At 46.5% G+C, this 24,034-nt stretch overlaps 1 protein-coding gene across 1 annotated transcript in view; it reads left to right on the forward strand.

Moving 5' to 3' along the window:
- The window catches only part of LOC142575771 (LIM homeobox transcription factor 1-beta-like), a 248,658-nt gene that overhangs the window by 75,426 nt on the left and 149,198 nt on the right, over window positions 1-24,034 (forward strand). Inside the window, exon 2 of the mRNA XM_075685405.1 lies at window positions 4,771-4,922. Within this exon, the coding sequence (XP_075541520.1) occupies window positions 4,771-4,922 (152 nt within the window). The remainder of the gene's footprint in view (window positions 1-4,770; window positions 4,923-24,034) is intronic.

The raw sequence follows: 24,034 nt of genomic DNA on the forward strand, positions 1-24,034 counted from the left end.
GGAAAGACAGGGACCTGCGAGAACGCAGAGTCGACCTGTAATATGGTTCGTCTCTATTATCTTTCTCTTAGTTTATTATTTGATGATTCCGCTGATACTCTGCTACTAAATCGCTATAGGATGAATTCGATTATTTTCATCTTCGTAATGCAGCTGTATGAATGGCGGAGCGCATGTTCACAGCTTGTGGTGTCATGTCGCTTATACTTGCAAGGAACCTTTTCTCTTTTTTTTTTTTGACAGCGGCACAACCTCCCTTGTGTGCCGATAATGCGACGTGCGTGCGAATGAGTAGCTGTGTGAGAGAGAGAGTTGCCAGTTACCATACTAGTGCGGAAGAAGACGTTAATCACTACGTGAATGCAGCTTTTTTTGCGCACAAGACGAGGTCGAAGAAGAGGCTGAGACACACAAGCGCGTCATGTGCGCAGAAAGCTGCATTCATGTCCTACCAACATGCCTAAACAGTCACCTTAGTCAACTAATCACTACGAACGTAATTTTTCTCATGCACCACCTTTTCAATTCTTTTTTTTTTTAATATCGTGCGCCTGTCGACCGAAGAACCGATCAGCGCCGTATGACGGAGCGGATCGGTGAAACGGTCGAGTGTACGCGCGAGTGCGCAAAGCAGAAACCCAGTGCATGTGTTCTCGGATAGCTAGGCTCTTCCGCTGAGCGGAATTGCCCCTTTGCGCTTACTGCTGCGTCATCTGTTCCTGCCATTTAATTTTTTTAGGGCCGCCTTGCACGTACGCCCTGCAAATAAATAAGTAAACAAACAAACACATAGATGTATGTATATATAGTCATATCTTAAGAAGCCAACGAACAATGACAGCATAGGAGAAATTACCTGTAGTTCTTACTTGAATTAATAAAAGGATAAATAAATGTAAATGAAAGTGGACTACAATACAATTGGCCGCAATCAGGATTCGAACCCACGTCTTCGCATTACGCGTGCGATGACCTTATCAACCGAGCTGCCGCGGCGCGGTATTGCCGTCCACTTTCTTGGCTATTTCTGTCTTACGACTATGACTAACCCTGGGAGTGTTAGCCAGCGGCACCACTCACAAGCCTTGGCGGCGGATGTGTAACATCGTTTCTGCCGCAGGCGTCACGTAATACGCGAACCGTTTGGTTGTAGGCAACTGGTCAATAAACGCACACATGCTACCTGACGGGATCAATGTTGCCGGATTCGAGACCCTCGTTATGTAATGAACGAGAAGAAAGAGGGTTAACCGAGGTGGCCGATTTTGATTAAGCATATCATAAAACGAAGACACAAAGGACAGCATAAGGGAAATTACTTGTGGCTCTTAATAGAATGAAATATATATATATATATATATATATATATATATATATATATATATATATATATATATATATAGAGAGAGAGAGAGAGAGAGGGGGGGGGAGGGGGGGAGGGAGGGAGGGAGAGGAAACCGAGGGGCCCGATTTTTGAGTAATATATCGTATCATTGATGTCATTGTTTGCTTCTTATTATAAGACGATATAATATTCCCGTTATATATATATATATATATATATATATATATATATATATATATATATATATATATATATATATATATATATATATATAGATAGATAGATAGATAGATAGATAGATAGATAGATAGATAGATAGATAGATAGATAGATAGATAGATAGATAGATAGATAGATAGGTGTGTGTGTGTGTGTGTGTGTGTGTGTGTGTGTGTGTGTGTGTGTGTACAAGGTGTTTCAGCTAACTTTAGCCAGAGCTTTAAAATATGCCGACGCACTCTAAGACGACGCGACCACATGTATGTCGACCGAATGTAGACGACACGATCAAATGTACAAAATGACTTTTGTATGTAGTGTGTCACGCTATATATTGTATTTTGCTTAATTAGAGGATTATTCAAAAATACTAAACCAACTTCTGAAGCAACGAACATAGGCAAAAAAAATTCCAATTAGAAAGTTGTAAAGCGCTTCAGAAAGCGCCCGATGAGACGGTTTCTAACCTTCTATCAATTAAGTATTAGTGTTTTTCAGGTTACTGTGGATGCCTGCGAAATACAAAAAACTACCACGTGACATACCCGCTTGCGAGCCGTGATAACTTGCAAACTACTCGAACATATCATTGTATCCAACAAGACACTGCATTGAGAAAGCAACGGTTTCCTTTACTCAAAACAGCATGGGTTTAGGAAGGGGCTATCAATGGAGACTCAACTACTTGAGTTTATTTTTGCAAAGGGGAGCACAGAAGCGTTGCAGAAAAAAAGGAGACCTGGTCAGGAAAGACGGTCACTCGCAACAGCCCAACAGCTTACTATTCTAATACTTGAGTTTACTAACTAACTACTTCTGAGATGGACTGTTTGTTCCTCGACTTTACTAAAGTCTTCGATCGCGTTGCACGTTGTCGTCTAATAGCAAAACTATCTTCTTCGCGCCTTGATTCCTTAATAATTTCTTGGATAACAAACTCCTTATCCTTTCGTAAACAGTTCACGTCAGTTGATAATTATTCATTATCTCTTATTGATGTATCATCTGGCGTTCCCCAAGGCCATGCAATCGGCCCATTATTTTTTTCTCTTCTATACTGATGACTTACCATTAAACATCACCCCGACAATCAGGTTGTTTCCCGACGACTGCATTATATATCGCAAAATCCGCTTTGCAAACGACCATGTAGCTCTCCAGAAAGATTTTGACCACATTACCACCTGGTGCTCATCATGGCAAATGTCCCTTAACACTGATAAATGCCGATTAATGATATTTAGCCGCAAATGATCCGATTCCTCATATATTTATTCACTTAACAACAGTCCAGTCACTCTCGCGTCATCATATAAGTACCTAGGCGTTCATTTTTTACCTAGTCTCTGAAACAATCGCTGCTAAAGCTAACCGCGCATTCGGTTATTTCAAGCGCAACGTCAGAGGCCTACGCATGTTCGACTCGACTATCAAACATTTGTTCGCCTTCAACTTGAATACGCATCTTCCATTTAGTCACCTCTTCGAGAATACTTCATACATTCCCTTGAATACGTACAATATCGTGCCGCTCGTTTTATTGCACGAGATTACAGCCGGAATTCCAGCATAACTAACATTAGGACATCGTTGTCCCTTCCGTCCTTATATCGCGGAACAATTTCACTTATCTGTCTCTTCCATAAACTTGTTTGTAGCCATCATTCATTTGCCCTGACACTTACACGGCTGATTCGCACATCGTACCGACTGCATAATCACCTCAGTTTCAAACCTCTTTCATGAAAAACCATCGAGTTCAACCCATCAGCCTTGCCACGTGCAATCATCTATTGGAATGGTCTTCCGCACGACAATGTTCACATCTCTGACCCCGTTATCTTCAAAGAAAAAAATGTGCACCATTTTGTTCTGAAATGTTTCTATTTCGTACCATTGGCCCGTTTGTTGATTTCCTATTGTATACGATGTTCAAAGAGCAATGTTCAAACTGCTTCTGTTCGCACGCAAATTTGTAACCCCCATCACATAATACTCCAGTTGGAGTCCGTGAAGTACCTGAATAAAATAAATACAGGGTACCCCGCCCACAGCTGTAGCGCTCGGTATTGGCTTATAAGCTCGGGGAATGTAATTCGTTGAGGGAACCCATAGTTTCCGGTGGAGCGCTATCACTATTTTTTTTTTATCAACGGCACATTGAACTGTGTCGGTAGCATATCGCAAGGTTACAATGTATCTAGCAGTTTCCCATGGTTCATTCGTGCCAACTTGCGCATTCAGAATACGTATGCGAGTGCTACGTACCATCGTGTGTTACTCGTGAAGCTACGAAAGCGAGAGCTTCACTTTTGCTGAACTGGCCCTGAGGCTTCTAATAAGCTGGGTGCTACTGCGCATCACGGCAGGTTGGAATGTTGCTGATGACGCATTTTTCATTCTTTCGTGCATTGTTGTACATACACTTCATGGCTGGCACGGCAAGCGGGAAATTATCGTTTGCTGCTCCTCAGAGCTCGCATAGAAACACCTGACTTGATGGAACAGCCGATATGTCTGAAGCGCGCGGCTGCTTCATTAGCGCCGCCACTTTCATCAGTTGACTTCCGTGACCTGCTGTTCTAACCACGGATATTTAACATTGCAGATAGGCTTGCCTTATCCTCACCGCACTTGCTTAAAGGGATCCTATATCTTTTATTTTTTTTCACAACGTAGTTACAAAATGGCTTGCGCAAGTAGCACTGTCGCTTTAAGAATTTCCTCCCGCAAGAATTTCACAGCCATAGCCATTATGGTCTCTTCAATCAATTTTTGTGGCACGCTGCTTTTTACAGCTAAATCTGCTCCAAGACAGTTTTCAAACGTTACGCAGACCATCAAAGCCATGACGACATCACTTAGAGGAGAAGCTACCCTGCTGCCATTAGATGTACGCATATTCTCACACGTTATAAGAAAGGACACGCCGATACACCTACATCTGTGCTCGTAAATGACGTATTACACCACGGGAAGAAGAGAAAAAAAAAGAAAAAGAAATAGCTGTCGCGTGTATGTGAATCGCCAGTTATACTTCGAGAAAAAGTGTTTTTTTTTTTTTATGCTTTCGTCAAGACTGTATGAAAGCACTGGATGCCCTTCAATGGAAGGTTAGTGCAAGGGCTGCCTGAATCTTGCTTGGTTCAAACAGCCTAATGAACATGGTAATAAGCAGTCTCTCACGCGTTCTTCTTCCTTCGCAGTGCGCCACCACGCGGCGTCGAGCTGGGTTCGCGCAAGAGAAAAGCCGTTCGGATGCCGAACCTGCAGCGCTGGGCTATGGACTCCGAGAACTCCAAGAGCACGGCGTCCGCCAGGGGCGCCTCGGTGCCGTCCTTCCGGACGTCTAACACCGGTGAGGTTTTGCTCAGCCTGTGTATTTTCTTTTTTCTTGGATAGAGAGAGATAGGGGGGGAGAAGAACAGAATGCCCATTATGGAGGTATAATAGACGCGTTTCCCTTATCGAGCGGTGCACCGTCACAATTACCGTAATTCACGGTGCATTACTCGATCAGGACGGCAGGCACTTGCTGCTTGCTCGCCGTTTCTTCGTTCGTTTGTTCCTTTCTTGCTTCCTACAATCGTCAATTCGTTCATTCGTACAATCTCACCATCACTGACAGCACATTGCTGGAGCGGTATTGAAAGCTGCGGAACAAAATGCAGCAGGGATCCGCATAACCGACACACACACACGAATATAATGCGTATGACGCAAGCTGGCACAAGCAGTTGTGATGAGCAGAGTTGAATTTTATTTCGCGTGGGAACGCCCTACGACGTGGAAGACGCTAAAGAGTATGGTAACGAGACGTGTAACTGGCAGAGAGGCGGGCTTCGGCTGCTGAATTAGTTTCTTAAAAGGGAATTTTATGAAGTATATGAGAATAATTACCTTTTCAGTGAATTGTGAACTATATCATGGCAACGCTGTGGTTTACACAAGCAAGGAAGACGTAAGCTCGTCTTAATAATGTTCAGCTTAACTGTGTGTTCATTGAATCGCAAGACGCTATGCACGTGTTTTGCAGAAAGTACTCGTTAACACTATGGTTGAGCGCTGGCGAAATTGTTGCCGCAAAATGGGATCTTTTTCTCGGCGCATTAGGCAATTAAGGATGAAAAAAAAAGGACACACACAGTGAGGAACTTACAATTTAACTTTATTTTCCTGAGCGATAATATATGTGCTCTTTGAACCAGGAAAACAGGGAAAAAAAACACGAATGAGCCACACAAAAAAATGACATCTGCAGAAGACAACCCTCCATACTTGACACAAGAATGTTTTTCCTTTTTTTTTGCCTGTCTTTTTTTCTTCTGCGGTCTCCAGTAATCACTGCTATAATAACTTCGAGCAATCGACACCTCTCACTGCCTGTTCCTGCGGCGATCTCAGTCAGATCTTTTGTAAATCTCAGCGAAGTCCTCATTTTGCGCGGGAAATCTAGTCGAGTATCATTCAACGACGAAAATACGACGATAAATGCAATTTGCTCACTAGCTTTCAAATTCATATGCGCTATACAAACTAATAACTAATGCCAAGGTCCCCGATTTACACATGTCTTGTCTGGCCAGCAAGAAGGTGACGCTTATTGCAACGACGTCATGCAGTTATGCTCTTTGCTCGCACTATTTTATTTATATCTGTGAATGAATCCACTAGTGAATGTTTACACTAGTTGTTAATGTACGCCTTGTGAATGCACACACATCATTTACTACCTCTTGACTAGGGGCCTTTGAGGTAATCGAATAAATAAAAATAAATAAAATAATAAAAAAGATAAATTCATCTTCAGTTTTCTGCGCAGACCTTTTCAACAATTTTCGCACGGCCACCAATTATCACAATCATTGCCTTGCTGGAAACTGAGCTCAAACTCGAACAGCGCTAATTAAATTTAAATAGCCGAGACTGCTGGCGCGCTTAGCAGCTCACATTCGTTGGCGGTTGTTAAGGGAGACGGAGCGTTCGCTAAGCTGTACGCATACAGCACGTTGTCCTCCACCACAAGGCTCTTTTCCATCTGGACCAGTATTTTTGTAACGTTCTGTTTAATTTACCGTTCTTCTTATCACGCGACGCGCTTAGTCGACGATTCTAGTGATAACGGCCGCGCGGTGGTGTACGAGTCATGTCCTAGCTCATGACGAAGAGTCGAATGCCTGAACAATGAAATAGAACATTAGAAAATGCCACCTCTGTCTGAAAGCGTACAGAACTTGTACAGACCTCGTTGAAATGTCAGTGCTGCCTACCTTGCCACCGGTGCTATAGGAGACCGGTGGTATAGAAGACCGGTCCACCTATTCACAATAACCAAACCCACGAAGCGAAGGGTATCTGGCATAGCGCAGCAGAACAAGGCACGAATAGGGTCCATGCTTCCGTGTCTGCGTTTTGCTGCGTTATGCCAGATACTATTCCACGATGACGAACCAACCAGACCACATCACCACCCGCGTCCACGAGGCGAGCTTGTACAGAGAATTAGGTTCCCAACTCTAGAGAACAATGGCGGAATTGGCTGAGGCGTGTTCAAAACGATGCCTATCTGTTTATGGTAACAAAAAAGCCTTCCCACTAGGTTGGACATCCTGCAAACCCACGGCCATAGCTTGCGAGTCACGCCAACTGCAGTTGTCCCGCATCCGCTAGCGAATCGGAGTCCGTGAGGGAAGATAAGCGCTATCACCAACTGCGGTTTTTTTCTCACTGCACTGTGCGATAAACTGGACGCGAGATAACCAACAGCCTTTCGAAACTTCCATGCGTCCTATAGCGGAGGCCGCTTCCGGTGCCACTGATAACCTCATGTACCGATCACCTCCGATTGCATTCGCATCAAATTTCGCCACTGCCGGATTGCTACCGATCTGTTTGCGAGTCACCTGCTTCTTCCTATCGACTCGACTCCGCACTACGCAAGATAGGTTCTTTCCGCCTGCCGCGCTATTTGCGACATCACTACTGCCGTGCCTCTGAACTCTGCGATCATCATCGTCAGCGTCCCACATGCAGCGCGCGCAGTGCTATCGGTGTCAATTCTTTGCGGAGCAGAGAATCTGCGAGAAGGATTGGAGGAGGTGGAAGAAATAAAAAGAGAAGGCAAGCATGTTAACCAGAAATGCGTCTGGTTGGCTACCCTACTCTGGGTGACGGGAAAGAGGGAACAGAAAGAGGAGATAGAGAGAGGGAGGGGGAGGGGTAGGAAAGCCGCGGTGAGCTCGCGCACGCACGCGGAGGGTCTGGGCGAGTCAAAGACGTTCACACAGACCGGCCGCCCTCAAGAAAGACAAAAGTGCCTTCGTGGCTTTGTGGGCAGTCGAGCGATGGGGACGGCCTTCAAGGATCACCTGCACAGACAACGGCCGATAGTCTATTCGTCGCAATACTGAAATAGCTGACAATGGCACAATAAATGTTCGATGTTCTCTTCCGCGCCGCAGCTGCCGCATGCAGCACTGTCAGTCATTCCAATCAAAGTAGTGTACGCCTCCGTGAAAGCCACTCCCAACGACAGCCGGTATAGAAGCGATGCCTCACGTCGGTGATGCCCGTTCAGTTCGCACAACGTGGTGCGCCTTATATTTGCGGTGTTCCACTCTGGTAAAGAGAGCTTGCGTGCCAGGTGACGAAGCTGCCTTGCAGCGTCTGTCGTGGAAAGAGGAATGGGAACGCTGTGTTGTTCTTGATGTGACTCTTGAGCCGCATTGTCTGTTTGATCATTTTTACTGATCCAACAATGGCCAGGTGGAATTTTCGGAAAACCTGGGTACCAGTGGTTTGAGATAACCAACAGCCTTTCGAAACTTCGTGCGTCCTATAGCGGAGGCCGCTTCCGGTGCCACTGATAATCCCGTATGCCGCTCACTTCCGGGTGCATTCGCAGGAAATTACGCAACTGCTGGAATGCCACCGATATGTCCAATATGACTGTAGAACAATACCATATGCTCGATAAACACAGTGTCGTGACTAGCGAACACAGCTCTTTGGAGGTTTCGTGCGCGTATTGAACTCAAGTAGAGCTTTGTTTTCGCGGACGCAACTTCCTGTAAGCTTTTGACGCCGGCTATACAGTCCCTTGAGCTCCGGATTCAGAAACGAAAAATGCCAGATTCCATCCTGGAAGATGATGTTTTATTTATTTATTTATTTATTTATTTATTTATTTATTTATTTATTTATTTATTTATTTATTTATTTATACCGACGCCTACCACCAGCTGCCATACCTTGTTATGCGTACACATAGGAATATAGACCTAGCTAACAGCGTCGCCATGGAAAGGCTGGAAGCGGCATACTTCCGGCTTGTATATTTCAGCTATTACAAAAATGTCATGAAAACTCACGTTGATAGGAAAAAAAAATTAACTAAAGCCGAAAATCGACACTATCGCGTGTTAACATTACCGCGCACTTGCAAAAGATGGCTAATTCTAAAATGAACTATTGCAACAACAACAAGCCAGTGCAAGTCCCTATTCGTGCGCATGCTTCAAGTAGTACATAAAAGATTAAAAGATAAATTTTCACACCCATGAACGCTGGCTCTGTTTTCAATGCCTCAAGCAGGCCACGGCCCAAGTGACCATGTGGGTTTTCTCAAAAGTCTCAGTTTGTCGCGTAGTCACCGCCTTTGCTGCACAGGAAATCAGCATTCCGCAAACAAATTAGCTATGTCTTCAATCACGTCACCACACGCGCATCATGGAGAGGTTCCATGATACATTAAAAAAAAACGTGATTCTTGGCTCTACGCCCAGATGAAATAGATGAAACGGGGCTCCGAAGTGGCGCTGGTTGAGCACAGAGAAAAAACGTGAGCCCACTCTCTGCAGTATGTAAAAATGAATTCATCATAGTCGAACCACATAGAGCTCATGACCTTTCCGTGGAAAGTTTTTGCAATATGTTCATAACATAGCGCCGGAACTGTGGAATGATTTACTCTTACCCACTGCTCGTGCGAATGTTTGGCAAGTTCTCCCGCTTTTTTCACTTCCGTAGAGGCGAATGTGGCTGGGCAGCTAATGAGATGTGTAATCGTACAACTGCGGGTAACTTGTTCGGTGGTCATTGGTAACACTTCTATGGCAAACTTCAGACATACGTTGCATCGCTAATGCGAGGACAAGTGCATATCCTGCACTGTTTTGAGCACACCAACTATCTGTGTGCGGAAGCGTAGACTGTTGGTCCAGTGTGCGCATCATGTAGTGTCGTCGAGCGGAAATACGGACGCGGGCAGAAACGGAGCGGACAGGACAGACGCCCACTTACAAGTGAGCGTCTGTCCTGTCCACTTCCGTTTCTTCCCGCGCCCGTGTTTCCTCTTAACGACACTACACATCTCTGTACACTAGTTTCTTGCCGGGGGGCTCAATTTAATGTGGGCACATTATAAGCTGGCCTCGACAATGGGCGTAACTTAGCATTTTTTATTTTATCCGTTCTGTATGTGCAGGCGTGCCTATAGCTGGGGGTAACACGAAGGCATTTTATCACACCGTCGATAAACGGTCACAAGCGCTTGATAACAGGAAAATTGCAAACGCGGGTTGCAACCATTTCGGAGTGGCAACGCCTCGTTTGGCGGACGTCCGTCACGCTGTGTAAATACGATATATATATATATATATATATATATATATATATAGAACCGTAATGTGTTGCCCCGCTCTCGGCCCCACCACTGGGGTTTCTCTCGCTTTTACTATCACCATTGCACTTGTTGATGCCAGAACACTGAACCAAGCACGCAGACTTCTTGCGATCGGTAAATGCAGCTTGTCCGGTAAGCGCGACAGTTGATGCAGTGCTGGGGGTAACGAATATCGGACAGCTTACCGCATTAAAGGGATGGGAAGCTGCAAAAGGGCGTCCAGAGAGTTGGCCAGTGGCACTTTAACCAGATAGCGCAAGATACGTAGAGACAATGCTCTTCGCTTTTCTTTTTAATGTTTTCAAGCGGCGATCCCCCCTATGATCAATGACAATAGGAAAAAAGCAGTATGATGTTTACCTACAAGGCATGGTCATGAATATGTATGTGGAAACAAACCAGACGCTTCATAGTTCAGTGGCTATACGGCAGCTTTTTTAGGATCTGATATTATGAAGTTTCATTACCTTGGCTTGGACTATCACGTATTGTCATGAATAAAGTTAACGATCCAAAGCCGTTGTACAAACACAACTACTGTTTGCATACATCCAGACCGAACTATGTATTGTAACAGACAATAAGGTAACCGAGCTATCACTACGTTGAATAACAACAGGTTCCGGACCGTTTCTATCGTAGATTCCTCTCTAATCATTGCCTGTTCACGTTGTCTGGCATGGCCAGTCTTCGAAGAATATTTGGAATCAGTTGAAGTGTTCTTTCAAAGCCGTGCGATACTCACCTTTCAAGGATGTGGGCATAATTACTTGCGTTACTTGCCTCTTTAATACCGAGCGAAAATGACAGTTAACTGCGTATTTGCTGCCAACGATCCGCACATGTAACACGACCAATGGTTCTGTACATAATATGCACGCCGAACGAAAACCTAAGTTCTGTGGATAAGAATTGTGCGTACCATTCTCCTAGTATAAGCGTTATTTGATTGTATTTTAATGATTTTCGAGATTCATAGTGTCATTATTTCTGCATATGTGTATAGCTTATTTGAATTTTTATTCCGGCTTCAGCAGAGGGATCACTGGGGCAGCCGCCAAAAAGGAGGCACCTGTAAGGTCCTCTAGATGTAGCTGTTAACATATTCTGCACGTCGAGAAGAGTTGACGCTCCGAGACCCAAGGTTACACAGTGCACTATACATCGCACCAGCTGCGTCACTGTCATGCGTGACATATTTAAAGCACGCATGAACTCACAAATTGAAAATCTTCGTCAGAAATCTGTGTACCTGACTTATGCTATTCCTCGACCGCTGTTAGAGCCAGCCTTGATGCTGTACACTGCTTTACTTGATCGGAGAAGAACTAAAATCTCTCAGCAACAGTGGTTTTGATTCGATTCCACTCAATGCAAGATTTATTTACAAAGACAGACACGAAGTGCAGTGCTAAAGGATACCTTGACCAAGAAAGCTCTAAGAATACAACTTTACAAGGCCAAGGTGCCAGGCAGATGGAGAATACCGGACAGACGAAACGGCATACAAGACTCGAAGAACGAAAAGATTGCAGCTCTCCATTAGATCTAGTGAAAATGCTCGTACGATTTAAAATGGCAGAATTAAAAAAAAACCAGGGCTTATCCCGTGAACATTTTTTTGGAAGTCAGTTTCATCGGCGATTGATACACATGTGCAGGCACATTTAGGGCTGTGCCGACGTAGTAAATAGTATTGAAAGTGGAAAGAGGTGGTGTTGGTTAATTCTCGCAATACTGCGAAAAGACGGGATGTCAACAAAGAAAACTCCACACAAGGAAGTCCTGTCTTGTTTTTTTTTTCTTTTTGGCGGTTCCGAGAATGTCAAGGCCTGTACGAGGTTTTTTTAAAGAGCTCAAGCTGTCAAAAGTTGTTAACAGCGAGTGCCCTGTGGCGTCGTGTCCAAGGATCAAATACTCCTTCGTTTGAGATCCCCGCTGGGCCATTGCCGTGGAATTTCTTCCACCTTCGTTTCTTTCTGTATTGCCCGTTACAGAAATGTCTTGTTGAATTTCATCTTGGTCGTAGTGACTCATGAAATTATTGAGAGCCTACAAGCCCAGCAAAACGTTCTTGAGACACCATTAAACTGCACAGACTTTGCAACAGGCTAGCTGTGATCTGGATAATGCCGCTTACAATTATTTGTCCCTTATAAGATCTGTCAAGCAGCCAACAGTATATTCAATTGCAAAAAAATTTTGATGCGACAGCATCAAATGGCTCATTGAGCGAAAAAGCCGGTGTCTGTAGCCGCGAAACCGCACCCACATTCATATTGGCTGCGACGCCACGTCACGAGCGCGCCTCGACGTAGCAAAGCAAGCACACTGGTGTTGCGTAAGGGGAGAAGGCACAGCCTGAACGCCGTTTCACCAGCGCGCCTCGACGGAGCAGATACAGCGACGCGACGCCGCAGGGCGAGACGGGTTGTCGTCGGCGAGGCAGACGCGTGACGCGCGCGTGCGGGTGCGCGCTCCCGTCTCGCTCTCAAAAGGGGGCGCGCCGTCCGTATCTCTATCTATCTATCTCTCACCTACACTGGGCTTGGCGGTGCTCCCGCCTGCTTGCCTTGGTGGCCGCTGCTGCTTCCTCGGTCTCGGCGCACAGGACGTCGGTGGCATGCGGCGTTGGCACCGCGGGTTGCTGCTGCTTACTGGCTCGGGCAGAACATATCGCTACGGTACAATCACCCTCAGCGTGAAACTCGAAGGACCGCTCACCGGCCTTCAATTGGACATTAATGCTTTCGAATTCACAACTTATAAGAAATGCTTAGGTGTCCTGGGATTTCTTCCCTGAACACTAGCTAAATAATACTGCGATAGCAATTATATGGACACTCCAAGCGCATTTCTGCCACCGGCGTCGCCGTGAGGTTTCGTATAAACTCCCAAGAGCGATAAAATTGTCGACGCGCGCTGTATGGTGTATGTGCGAGTGAAAGCGTGCGAGAGTGAGCCCGCGATCGCGGCTCAATCTGGCGCTCGATAGGGAGAAGGCGGGGAAGAAGCGCACCGTCTTCCGTCGCGCGCAAGGCTCAGGAGGAGGGAGGGGGGCGCGTTCTACTCCAAGCGGCCCGGGCGGCCGCGCGCGCCTGGAATAAAACGTACCAGCCCGGGCCGCTGTATATTGAAAGCCATCTGCGACGGGGACAAGGTCCGCGGTGGGTAGTTAGGTGGGGCGCGTTCTACTCCGGGCGGCGCGGGCAGCTGTTTCTTGAAAGCCATTTGCATCGGGTGCACAGTCCGCCATGCGCTGTGTTTGTGCGGCTTAGTTAGCGTTGCTGCGAGAGGCAGAGTGAAGAGGCAGTTCGCTAGCTGCTGCTGCCACGCTTCCTCAATCCAGCGTTTTGACGGCAAGTTTCCGTGGTCAACGATTGAGATGTGTTCGTGTTTGCTTGTGCGCGCGTGACACCATCGTTGTGTTAATTTAGTTAGTATGCCTATGTTTACTAGTTTATACAGCTGATAAAACTACGATCGTTACTTCGTATAGCTGTCCACTGATTTGCTATCACCATCAATGCTTCGCCTTTCGGGCGAAACTGCGTCTTTTTTTTTTCTTTTGTGGCGTTCCCGGCGTTGTTTTCAACGTAAACAATTTCTCATATGCGTGTTATCTACGAAGCGCTATGCGAACAGAATGCGCGCAGCCACATATCAGACTTGGGATATGCGGATATTTCTTTTTCTGGTAAATTTCGCGTGATACAGAACGATCTTCGCAAAATTTTGCGCTGGCAATAAAAATGTACGTAACAAGTGTGCCGCGGAATGTTAGTGTCGGGATATTTCGACCTCGACCTTCTATCAGCCCGAATGCTACAGCTGTGCAGCTCTTCAGGTTCTTCTTGTGCATACTTCGTGCATACTTTACGTACCTCGTACCCTGTGCATACTTCGCAGAAGGCAACATGCACCTTGCGCGGGGTCTGCGCTGAAAAGACGGCAGGCTAAGTTTCAGCCGAAGCAGTTAAGTCGTCTCAGCAAAATCGAAAGTCGTTAGGAAGGTGGAGGAAAAGAGAGCACGAAACGAGCGATAAATCGATGCCACGGTTTTACGTGGTCCGAGAGCAACGGCGACGTCCGCCTGTTCTGAGCGACAGTGCTGCTGGTTTTAAGGCGTCGTCGCATGTTCACGCTTGAAGCGCATTTAATCGTGCCTGCGACTGCGCTCATCCGCACGCATGCCATTTTTCAAGACTGCAGTCATGTAGGCACTTAGTAAAAGAACGCGCCACTCTGCTAAACGAGCCCTCTTGGAAGAAACGGAGTAGGCAGGAGCGCTTACCGACAGTGCTGATTTCAGGTCGTTCACATTTCCAATGAGACGACCTGACAGGAGACAACCGTTTCGACGTGAGCAAGTACCAGCCAGTATACAGCGAGACATGACGCTGCATGTTGCGTTGAGCATGGTGAAGTGCGCAGACAGTGGGTAAACAAACTGGGCACATATTACTGTTGGCTGTAGTAAACACCAACCAGCTAGCCCACTGTCGCCCATATTACAGCATGTAAAAATGTAAGTGTCGGAGTAAGCAATCAATAGATGGTACTACCCCAGTGTGTGGAACAGGCAACAACTGGTGAAGAATAGATAAACCTCTTCAACAGAGTCCCGTCCAAATCGGTGAACATCTCATTCAGAAGACAAGAGGTGCATGTTTATTAACGCGAAATTGATATATATGCGGCATTACTTGAAAATCCGTCGATGTAACGGAAAGATGGTACCAAAAATGGTCTATGGTGCAAAGAGCAGAAACACGGAAGAAAATGCTCGAATTGTTGTGAAATTTCTCATGGAGGTTCCTGCAAACAAAGTAAATGAATGGCTTTGGAAAGAAAATTTGGTACACTTCGGTCTGGGTGGGAATCGAACCCGGGACTCTGGGGCGCGAGACGAGCACGCTTCGCCGACATTACGGCGGCTCCGTGGTTCCGGCTGACTGAAAGTGGCCCTAGTGCCTGCGTACGTCATTGCATGCATCACGTTGCAGCCATCTGGCTGACTAAAGGTGTGTCCTAGTGTGTGCGTCATCGGGCACGTGACGGCACAGTCTATGGGGAGAATGTGGCGCCACGTCATGAGTGTATAAAGTGAGCCCGTTCATGACGTTCCGTGGTCTGAAAACGGTGCATTGCTTTGGCATTCCCACACGCAAGCAGTCTTAAGTGTCTCTGCCCAAATTTTGTACTTTCCGCAAAGCTCCACACTTCTGTGGACGTTCTTTGCGTGCTAGCTTATTGTTCTTGCAAGATTCCTCTGACGCCTATAGTAGCGCCTGAATAATATATTAAAGAGTCTCGTTTATACACTTTGTTCACCGTTGTTTCAGTAGATCTCATGCGTTCGGAGTATCTTAGTTCTCGAAGCACCTCGTCAATTATTTCTGATTTCTCGCGTTCTCGCTTGCTGTCCTTGATGACTCACAGTGTAATCAATCGCACGAGCGATTTTCCGTCACCGGTCAGCCGGTAATATACAGCACCGATAACGCCTCATTTACTCATAAAAGTGGCAGCCGAGCTTCCATTCGTGCAGGATATAATATGGCGAAGGAAAGAAAAGTGCGGCAACACTAGTCGCGAACTGGCGATGAACCCAGGACATCTAGACAACGAGACTATGGTCTGTCATCCTGAGACACTATAGTTCGTCGGCGTCAACGTGCGCTCTGAAGAGCTGCACAATATTGCATGCCGGTAGGTGCCACCAAATTTATGAAAATAAGATAATTACGGTGACTGGTGATGCCAAAGGAAGCAGTGACGCATGCAAGATTCATTTCACGTTTTATTCAGCGTTGGCTAATAAGCGAACAAAGAATCTAATTCGTCGAACAATCCGCTGTAGTTCGAAATTGACGCAAGGAAAGGATTTAAAATTCCACATGTTTCTTTATGCGTGTTTATTGGCGTTTTTGGACTCCTAAATTGTAAAAGGTATCAGGCAGATGGAGTTATACTTGTTTATTAAAGTACGTTCATGTTTTACAACACAGAGGCCAAGAGGGCACGCAATGAGAACAGCAACGTATTAACTCGGGCTCGTCGGTATGCACTGTCAGCATTTAAAAGCGCAACGAACGGGACAAGAAAACAGAGCAGCTCGCGTATGGCGATGACCAACACCCATTTAGGCGCGATCGCATGTACTACGTCCGCCAATTTCAGCCTGCCTATCTGCGGCGGCAGCGCTCTCCGTCGTGTCGGCGCTCTCGTAACAATGCTTTGACAACAGTCTGCGCACGATTAGGCTCCCCTGATCGATTGGAGTGAAGCTTGTCGCCTCTGATCTCAACACGTGCTGCCCGATATTTTTATCGCTTCACAAAATGGCCTTTCAGGTGCTCGCTACGACGCATCTGAGCGTACGGCGCGTTTCTGCCTTTGGCAATGCCGAGTTACGGAGCGCACAACTCCACCGTCGAAAGCGCCGAATCATGCCCAAGCACCGGAGCGCAGCGCGTGCATTCACGCCGGCACATGCGGCCACCACTGGTCGTTGGCGTGAAACATAGCGAAAACAGCGCCACGTTTCATCAAGCGATGCCAAAACGTATATAGCAAACGCACATATTTGTGCGTAATGACCACCGTCTGATCACTACGAAATGCGCCCATATGATCGACGCTGGCAACCTGGAGACCGTATAGTATATCCACTGTTCTTTGCCGATTTTGGTAGCTGTGTACAGCTCTTTGTACGCTTTATGATGGGCATAGTTTGCTGGATTGACCGAGTGTTGTTAGCTAAAGCTATACAAACATAAGCGCTTATTTATAGGACTTGCGCTTTTCTTTCGAAAATTTGGTATATTAGCGACTCAGTACTGATACCGCTGACACCTGGGGTGGCATTTTCGGACGATCGGTTTCGGGGATACTTTCACTTTTGCGAGATTTTTCGTGCCTATGTATAGAGCTGGACGCGTCGGCATCTACGAGCGACGGAGTGTCTGACCCTGTGCTAAGACAGCTTGCTTGGCTCTGTGCTACGAATACTGTCGCTCGTAGGCGCCGATGCATACGGCGCTATAGTAACGGGAGATCTCACGAAGCTGAAAGTTTCTGCGAAATTGGTCGTACAAGAATATGGCTGCTGGACTAGGTTTGTGAAGTTGTATCGAAATGGCCACTACTTGTTGCGTCGCTTCACATAGTATGCGAGCAATAGGTCTCAAAAAACAATGTGTGATCGCGACAGAAAGCACAAATATGCGGGTTGTATAATAATTACTGCAACACACTTATTTTAGAATGCCGAAATCACAAATTATCGCAGTGGAGGACGACGAGGGCACTGTTGCACTCTTTCAGGGCAGCAGAATTGGACAAGCGGCTGTAGCCTGACCAGATGTTTATAGTGCTCCAAGTGCTACTGTGCTGTGTTGTGACAGTATACGGTGACAGTATTTGACTGTGATTGTATGTATATGCTCCTTTCTTTCTTTATCTTTACTTTGCAATTACTTTACCTCCCCCTCCCCTCTCTCCCCAGCGTAGGGTAGCAAACCGGATCTACCCATCTGGTTAACCTCCCTGCCTTTCCCCTTTTCTTCTGTCTCTCTCTATTTTGATCGATAATTCTGCCTCTGATTTTCGAAGATTTCTTGAAATCGTTTCTTCAAGCATTTCTTCGATCTTTGGTCCGCATTTAGACCATGTTTCATGCTGTTTTGTCTATTGTTCGTAAAATTACACGCCCTAAATCAGATCGATCCACAATATCGCCACTGAGCTCTTAACAGGACGCTCTCATTCGAAGATTGCCAGAATTCTAAAAAATTTGCCTCGACACTTTTCCGTGGGTTCTCAAACATGGCAGCCTTAAGGAATATAGCTATCAGTGGACGTCCTGTCTCTGTGGCCCATTCTGACCTTAACAGCCACGGATAAACATCTGAAGGCTGGCCTTGGGGCTGAATTCTGAATGTGTCGGCGAGAACAATGAAAAGAGCCGTGCCAAGGGACCTCAAGGTGTTCCCCTACAAGTTCCTGAGAAGACATGAACGGACGGAGGTGCAGGGAAAGGGAAGATGGGAAAAATGCCGGCTGCTGTTGGCGCGGGCCGTGCCTGGGGAACACTAGGCAACTGTCTTCACCGATGAGAAAATTTTCACGGTATAGAGGCCCGTCACATCACTAAGAAGTCTCGTGTGCTAGTTCCGACGTCAGAGCTTGCTGATGCAGCCGTTTGGGCACTTTTTCGAAACTTAGATGCGGTGTTTGTCATGGTTTGTCTTGTATTTGTGACAAAATACGCGAAGATCGACACTCACAGGTACATTAAAGATATTCTAGAGCCTCATTCGCAGGCCCTCACCACTGTCTCACTTCTGCGAGAAGTCTTGGGACTTTTGCGGCAGGACGGCGCCCCAGCACAACAATCGAATAGGAAATCAGCACCGCAGCAGTAGTATCGCGCTCTCACGCCCGACTTCATTGCCGCTGACAACAGGCCGGCGAGCTCCCCTGACCCAAACCCAGTGGGCTTCTGTGTGTGGGCTACTGTTGAAAAGAAAGCCCGCGCCCATCAGGCCACCAGCATGGTGGCCCTGAAAGCATCGCTGGAGCGAGCACGGAGAAAACTTCCCCCGAGGATGTCTTGCACGCCGCGATTGAAGCGCATACCCTGAACTTTTAAAGGCCGTGATCAACGCAAAGAGCGGATACATTGAATAAAACCTTTTTTCCCCTTGCATTCTTCATGTATCGGGTAAACGCCCTACAAAAGCTTTCCTGTGATGCTTTTATTCTCAACCAAAGTAGTAGGCATAAACCTTGTGACACTATTCATGGCGCATCCTGTAAGCACGTTCACCCTCGCCTATCTGAGTGATATGCCAGTACACAGATGAGTGTGCAGCAACGACGGCGTACCAATGTTACCGGCCCACCATATCGGCGCTTCCTGCTTCTTGTACTGAGCCCGCGTGACTGAGATCGCGAAAAGTTGTTTCTGAGCCATTCTAAACCGTCAGCTCATATACTCCCGCAGGGCGAAACGAAGAGCTAAGCGCAATGCGCTAGGTTATAACCTATTAGTTCCACTGCATAGGAGCGAAAGAAGCACATATTTGTTGTGGGCGACTTGCGAGTGTAGAAGCTCGTGAAGTTGAGCTCTAAAGAACATCCAAACTTCTTCTGCACACAACTAAATAACGACATACAAGCTCAGGAATTGCATGGGCAGGACATGTAATGAGGAGGGAAGATAACCGATGGTCATTAAGGGTTACGGACTGGATTCCAAGGAAAGGGAAGCGTAGCAGGGGGCGGCAGAAAGTTAGGTGGGCGGATGAGATTAAGAAGTTTGCAGCGACAACATGGCCACAATTAGTACATGACCGTGGTAGTTGGAGTAGTGTGGGAGAGGCCTTTGCCCTGCAGTTGGCGTAACCAGGCTGCTGCTGCTGCTGATGATGATGATGATGATGATGATGATGATGATGATGATGATGATGATGATGATGATCGTGCCTTACAATCAATCGGCTGATCATTGGCGTTGGCGTTTTGTGGACACCGCTGGCTGCGAGTAACGACGCTATAGGAGCCTCAGGAGCCGCGACATCTGATTGGAGCACGCCGGCAAGCGCCTTCCGGCGCGCCCGTAAATATGTGGCTTGGCCAAATTTTCGCGCCCCCGCGTACGCGGCCATGGGACACTTTGTCCGAGCCCGCCTCCGGTAGGCGCAGCCAGCGCGCAGGCGTGCTCTGGCTGTGCCTGCTGGCGCGCACCTGTGGTTGGCGCCTAATACTGCGCTTCGTCCTTCCTTTGCTTTTGTCCTTTTTTTTTTGTCGTATTGCTTTCACTGAGTGCATATTGCACTGTTCGCAGCTTTCCTAATCTGTTGTCGAAAGTCAATAGAGACTGTGCGTGGTTTTTATGATTTCACTCCTCTTCTGGATGACACTTTGGCTGCATAAGCACTTTGTGCGTCACATACTATTCTTCAACCCATGCACCTGCCGCCCTTCTGTATAGGCCAAAGTGATAACAGCCGGAGTTAGCTTCTCCCTGAGCTTGTAATGCTCATCGTCGTGCTGCGGTATCATTGTGTATAGTCACGGCTTACCTTCCCAACAGGAGTGGTCAGCTCTTAAAGGCAGTGCGCTTATATGCACACGAAAGAACGCGTCCCTTCGCAGAAACGCGAGAGAACGACGATACGCTTTGTTTTTGCCATGCAAACAAATATTGATGTTCCTCTAAAAAACCATGGGTCTGAAATATTGGCTTGCGCTTCTTGACTTGTAAAATTTGCAGGGATTGTTTAGGGGTTAGTTTAGTGTATATATTCAGTCTAGCTGAGTGGTCTATTTCACACGCTACATTTTCTAATAGACCTATTGCTAGCCTTATCGGCTATGGACGTATGTGCAGCTTCACCCACTACTTCTTCTTCTTCTTCTTCTTCTTCTTCTTCTTCTTCTTCTTCTTCTTCTTATTATTATTATTATTATTATTATTATTATTATTATTATTATTATTATTATTATTATTATTATTATTATTATTACCATGAAACTGCTAAAGTAAAATATCCCATCTCGCCTGTCCAGCACTATTGCAAAAATAACCGACAAAGTTGTCCGCTTGCTTGCGATACTTCGCGCGTACATTGTTGTGATTTTTGACGGTGACCGTTTTTCACCTGATTGTCGCATTTATGAATTAGTCGCTCGCCGCAGGGCACACATACTGCGTTCGATTTTTTTGTTAATGTTGTCGCCGGTTCGGCAACATTATGTGTACCGAATAAATCTTGTACAATCAGATTCCGCACGCAGTTCGAATGATGTTTCAGATTCTCATATGTGCGCGAGCACCAGCGATTACTTTGGAATGCACGAGGATATACGCACAAATAGCCGGCGTAATTAATCCGCGAGCTCATATTTCAAGGACGGACGACTGTACTCGCCGCTATCGTTGTGCTTTTGAGTGTCGCTTGTTCTTTTTCTTGCTGTTTTTTTTTTCAGCGCACGAATCCGACTAAACTCACAGTTTTGACAGTGTTTGCTTTGTTACCGTCGTTACAATGGGATAATATATTGTCAGACACGACGGTCGTTTAAGTATACGAGTTCAGGGAACGCATTTGCAAGACAGTTTGAAGGCGATTACGCTAGCTTCGCAAGCAATTCTATTAGAGCCGGTGTTTCTTTAACCTCGACGATACTGTGACAACGTCGCGTTTGGTTGTGCGCTACAGTAAAGGTTACCCGCCGCGGTAGCTAATTAGCGGCTATGGTGTTGTGCTGCTAAGCACGATGTCGAAGGATCAAATCCCGGCCACGGTGGCCGCATTTCAGTGGGGAACTAAATGCAAAAACGCCCGTGTACCGTTCATTGGGGGCACGTCAAAGATCCCCTGGTGGTCAAAAGGAATCCGGAGTCCCCCACTATGGCATGCCTCATAATCAAATTGTGGTTTTGGCATGTAAAACGCCAGAATGCATTCACGGTAAGTATTTTCGGCGTTCAGCAATGAAAGCGCATAATCTCAAAGCTCAAACAAAGCAGTATTTCAAAACTACGGGAATTCGAATGAATTCTGGAGCTTTACATGCCAAAACAACGATTTATGAGGCACACCGTAGTGGGGGACTCCGGATAAATTTTGACTACAAGTTGGTCTTTAACAGGTCCCAAATTAACAGGACAAGGGCGTTCTTGTATTTCACCCCCATCGACCTGCGACCACCGTGGCCGGGACTTGATCCCGCGACATCGAGCTTAGCAGCTGAACACCTATAGCTGCTAAGCCACCGTGGTGGATAAAAACAAAAGCTAAAACAAAAAAAAATCAAGAAAAATAAAAAGAAGGAAATTTAAGAAGGGCCTTCCGCTTTCGCGCCCTCATTCTTCCTCAACAGCGTTCGTTGTATTTAAAGACCAAGGAAATGAAGGGCGTCCTTTTCACGTGGTCATGCTACCTCAACAGCGTTCCTTCGTAACAAACTTGCCATGGATACTTCAGCTTCGACGATAGGTTCGCTCGGTTTAACCGGGCGCACGCTCATTGATTCCACGGCGGCGCAGCAGTCTTTTTTTGGGGGAAGGAAAAGCGAGGACAGAAAGAGCGCGCACACCGGAGAGAGAGAGAGAGAGAGAGAGAGAGAGAGAGAGGCGAGAACGGGTGCGGGCAATCAATACGCGCGGACCCTGTCCATTGTTTCCGCTTTAGGGGCGGCACTGGCTCGGGCAGTGCGCCCAGCTTCACGTGGCTCTAATGGTGCCACGTGCGTGCGTGAGTCGATGCGCCTGTGAGCGTGCCACCCTTACATATATAGGTATAAGTATATCGGCACGCATGCGGAGTGAGTTTTTAATCAACCCGCCATGTGCGAGCCAACGCACCCTTCTCTCGGGCTTCCGAGTTGCGCTCCCGTAGGCTAGGCGCCAGGCCTGTGTGAATGTGGGCGCAATGAGAAATTTTGAGAAGATAAAAAAAAATAAGTTAATAAGGCGTCAGGAAGCCCTATTTTTGATATCGGCCAGCCGCGTTGCACTCAATTTATGCATCGTTAGTCGAATAGAATAGAAAGAAGAAGAAAAAAAGAAAGAAAGCGGAAGTTTTTGTAGGTTAATGAAAAAGACGGGAAGAGGCTGAGTGGTTTTGGCTATGAATAAGTGATCTGTGTAGGTCATGAGCTTTACTTTTTGAGGCGTCGTTATTGCTCAATGATTTCATGTGAGGGTGCATTAAGCGAGATGGAAAAGACTCCGACACTGCTGCAGCCCTCTAACGTTTTATTGGTTTGGTTTGGGGCTGATGCTTTTGGCATTTTCATTACCCAATGTTCAGCCGTGAAAACTAACTGCTTGGTGGTGTCGAGGTTGCTGAATAATAATCATAAAGCAATACAAGTGCGCAATACAGCATCCTTACGTCTTCATCTTGCTTTACAGCACTGATTTTCTTAGCTATAATTTCGGGACGACGGGCTATCTCGTGGCAAAATTTTCAACATTTTTGCCGCTAGTGAACAGCAACAGCATCAACAGCTGAAAACGGAAGTGGAAGCTTGAAGAAAGTTCTCGTAACGGCTGCACTAAAAGTTTCTAAGACAAGCGTTGGAGACTGTTTCCGACAGCCCATGAACCCCTGTAAGAAGAAATAAACTGCAACACCGGGGCGGTTTGGGCTAGTCGGTAGGCTGGGTACTCATCAGCGCTGGTGTGTGTCCCCCTTCTTGTTCGTCGTCTTTTCGCGCTGTTCCTCTGTAGAGTATGTACCGTGTCGCAATTCGAGACTCTAATAACGGAGGTATCTGATAATGCATGAAAACTCCCCCTCCCCCCCCCCCCCCCCCCCCGCCTCAAGAAAAAGAAATAGATGCATTAGTAGCGGCTGCTACTAATGCGTTACCCATCTACTAGTTTTTACTTGATAGAACGAAATAATGAAGTAATAAAACCCTTATTTGAAGGAGAGATGGCTTTAACACTTCGTTAGGTAATGGGAGTTGCAGGGTGGATTGTAGAGGCAGTTGCGCTAAAATTTCTGAGGTCTACTCAGGTCAGACCAATGAGTTCGGTCTCTGTGGCGCATCCCTATACGTATATAACAGACGAAGTTTCTGCGTTTCCAAGGGCGAGAGATCAGGCAGTGGGGAGATCCACTTCTCGTAGCTGGTTGCACTCCTTGCTCCGGCTAATTTCTCTCTAGTACCTTGCGTAGCGAGAATAGTCCCAAAGCAGGAGTTTGATGTTTGGTTTGGCTTCTGCGTGGCATAGTGGGCACGATATGCTAGACTCCTCAGGT

This window comes from Dermacentor variabilis, chromosome 1, assembly GCF_050947875.1.
Source record: "Dermacentor variabilis isolate Ectoservices chromosome 1, ASM5094787v1, whole genome shotgun sequence".
Classification (NCBI taxonomy): Eukaryota; Metazoa; Arthropoda; class Arachnida; order Ixodida; family Ixodidae; genus Dermacentor; species Dermacentor variabilis.